This window comes from Zonotrichia albicollis, chromosome W (genome assembly GCF_047830755.1).
Source record: "Zonotrichia albicollis isolate bZonAlb1 chromosome W, bZonAlb1.hap1, whole genome shotgun sequence".
Taxonomy (NCBI): Eukaryota; Metazoa; Chordata; class Aves; order Passeriformes; family Passerellidae; genus Zonotrichia; species Zonotrichia albicollis.
In genome coordinates, this window is record NC_133859.1 from 2,597,097 (window position 1) to 2,600,386 (window position 3,290).

Here is a 3,290-nt window from a genome sequence, read left to right on the forward strand (position 1 = left end):
CACACAGACACTAACTTAACTTAAGACACAGGCTAATTAAGATAATGCAAATTTGCAAAAATTTTCAAAAGTATTAGATAGGCAAAGCAAATTATCATTAGTAAAAAATTCCAAAAGGGAAGATATTGAAATTATTATCACACAACTCTCCATTTCTGGCTGCAGGCTCTGGAGATTCTATCTCTGCCTTCAGTCAGGGTTGCATTCCCTAACATGTCTTGGTACCAAATCCTGTTTTCCAAGGCTGGACCGGTGTCTCAGGTTTAGCTGGCTGTGTATTCAATTACCATCTGTTAAAGGTGGGGCAATTATCATCTGTTAATTAAGCAGTTTACTTTATCTCTTCCACAAGGAATCCTCCCTCCAGGGAGATATCTTCTGTTAATGGGCTATTGAGTGTCACTGACAAAAATGACATCTTCCCATTGTGAGAAGCTCCTCCCAGAGGGAGGAGCCAAGCATTCCTACCTGGATATAATCTGAGAATGTGAACAACAGAGTCAGCCTTCTCCCACAGGATTCCCAGAAGAGCAGCGTTCAGCTCCACTGGATCCCAGAGGAAGACCAGGCTGATTGACACCACCAGTGGATGTTCAGAGGAAAACTCCACCCTTCTACAGGATCACTGCTCCAACAAAACCACCTGTGTCACTCCAGGAGCACTGCAGCCACAATTAAACAGGAGTGCCACCAACACTCTGACCCACAGAGTGTCAGGTTGTGTTCTGATGCTGTGAGTACTTTTTTAGTACTATTAAATTTGTATTTTTAATTTTCCTACTGAAGAACTGTTATTCCTATTCCCATAAATTTTGCTTGACAGCCCCTTGTTTTGAAAATTATAATTCCAAGGAAAGGGATTTACATTTTCCATTTCAAGGGAGTCTCCTGCCTTTCCTTAGCAAAAACCTCTGTTCAAACTGACACAATGCCCCGGAACACCCAGGCAGGTGAGGAGGAAGTCAGTGCCCCTTCCCCCCTGTTACCTGTTCCATCTCCCAGCCCAGCATGGCCCTCGGCTGCAGGACAAACCTGGTGCCAACACCGTCCTGCCGGGGATGCACTGGGGGGATCTCCATCCCCTCCCCTGTGGCACAGATGCAAATCCCATCCTCTCCTTGTCCTTCCTCCACCATTCAAGGGGCTGAGGATGGAGACCAGGGAGGAAAAATCCCCACGGCAGAGTCTCGTGGAAGAGGCTGTTTTGAGAGGCTCCATGGCACAGGAATCGAATGGGTGCTGTAGTGTGTTCTTAAGTTTATCAGTTTGTTCCCCCATTTTCTGTATTAAATGGTTTCTTCCTTCCCTGTTAGTTCCCGCCGCTGCTACCTTGTCAGTTAGGTTGCTATGGAAACCTCGCTGTTCTTAGTTGCCAATATGTAATTGCTCCTCCCCTGGTTTCCCTTATAAGTGAAAGTTGTCTCCTCCCTGGGCCCAGTCAATCACCCCCTTCTCCTCCCAGGTTTCGAGAATTTTCTTTTCCCTGGGAGTTATGGTTGGCTGTAGCCCCAGAGCCCCTCCTATGCTTTATAACAGCTGGTTACTTTGGTATATCAATTATGTTTCGCACCTCCAAATATGTATTACTATTGGTTAGCTGGGTTTCCCTGCCTTCTTCCCCCCTTTTCCCTTAAAACCCTCTCCCGCCCGCTGTTCGGGGCCATTTGCTGGGTGGTTCCCCTCCTCATTGGTTCTTCTGTAATAAACCGACAGTTTACCTCCAGCAAGTGGTCGCCTCCTAATTCGTCTCACACCGTGCTGCTCTGAGCTATCACCCAGCTCAGCCCGAGGCCAAGACGCCGAGGGGGGCTGGCTTCAGATGCGCAGGGGCACCGGCCTTCGCCCCTCACCAGCTAGCCGGATCCAGGGCCGTGTACGCCCACACGCAAATGGGGAGGAAAATCCCCAGAGATCCTGCAGCAGGAGGGGCTTCAAACCCAGCCCAGTGTGCTCTGAGGAGGAAAGACCCACCCTGTGCCAGGAAGGTGGACAGAGCTTCAGCCAGAGCTCAGAGCTGATGGCCAGGCAGCAGCTTCATGATGGGGAGAAGCCCCACAAATTCTGGGAGTGTGGGAAGAGCTTCAGGCAGAGCAGCACCCTGATCAGCCACCAGATGATCCACACGGGGGAATGGGCCTACGAGTGTGGGGAGTGTGGGAAGGGCTTCAGCTGCAGATCAACCCTTGTGACCCACCAACGCATCCACACTGGGGAGAGGTCCTACGAGTGTCCCAAGTGCCAGAAGAGGTTTCAGATCAGCTCCGATCTCCTCAGGCACCACCGGATTCACACCGAGGAGAGGCCCTTCCGCTGCCCTGAGTGTGGGAAGGGCCTCAAGTGCAACTCCAAACTCATCAGGCACAAGCGCATCCACACTGGGGAGAGGCCCTACAAGTGTCCCCTGTGTGGGAAGAGGTTTCAGACCAGCTCAAATTTCCTCCTGCATGAGCGGATTAACACTGGCAAGAGACACTTTCCGCTGCCCTGACTGTGGAAAGTGCTTCAAGCACAACTCCACCCTCATCACCCACCGGTGCATCCACACAGGGGAGAGGCCCTTCGAGTGTCCCCAGTGTGGGAAGAGCTTCACCCAGAGCTCTGACTTGACCACACACCAACAGAGGCCCCAGTAAGGGAAGCCCTGCGAGTGCGTTGACTGCAGAAGGGCTTCATGCCCAGTTCCAGCTTTATCCCCCATTGGATGACCCATATTGGAAAGAGCCCTGGTGATCCATTTTCCCTGTGATCTATGCTGGGAAGACAACTTTCCCTTGTCCTGCCCCTCCCAGTGACAAGATGTGGGATTGAAGAACATGAGGGTCTGGCTACGGCCCTGTCATTACATTCACTTCCACCTCAGAACATTGCCAGGGCAGGAAAGGGACCTTCTCTCTTCCTGAGGAGAAGGGTGTCCTTTCCAGACAGAAGGAAATACATAGCCAGACAGATCCAGTCAGTTGTGTTATAATTTTCCCTGTGAACAGTTTTATTTATCCCTTCTGTTATCAACATTGTTTCTGTTCCGTTTGTTCCTTATCTCGTTGCTGTTCCAAATAAATTGTTCTTACTCTCTGATTTTTCTGTGTATTTAATTCACTGGTTTTCTGTTCTATTTTTCAAGATCTTATTTATTTATCTCTTGCTTCTGTTTCTTACTTTCACTTACAGCTTAAATACTTCTTTCAACCCCTTACACTTTATCTCTTTTTTTCCTTTTTTTTTTTTCCTTACACCATTCTTTTACACAATACACTTCCCTCTAAGGAGATGTGGTAAAACTTGTAATGCAC

At 49.1% G+C, this 3,290-nt stretch overlaps 1 protein-coding gene across 1 annotated transcript; it reads left to right on the forward strand.

The window, feature by feature from the left end:
- The first annotated feature begins 1,819 nt into the window (after positions 1-1,819).
- Positions 1,820-2,797, forward strand: LOC141726807 (uncharacterized). Its single transcript, XM_074531875.1, is given in 3 exon segments — positions 1,820-1,873; positions 1,982-2,470; positions 2,472-2,797. Coding segments are annotated over 3 exon segments (705 nt in total). The 3' UTR covers positions 2,634-2,797.
- The last annotated feature ends 493 nt before the right edge of the window (positions 2,798-3,290 follow it).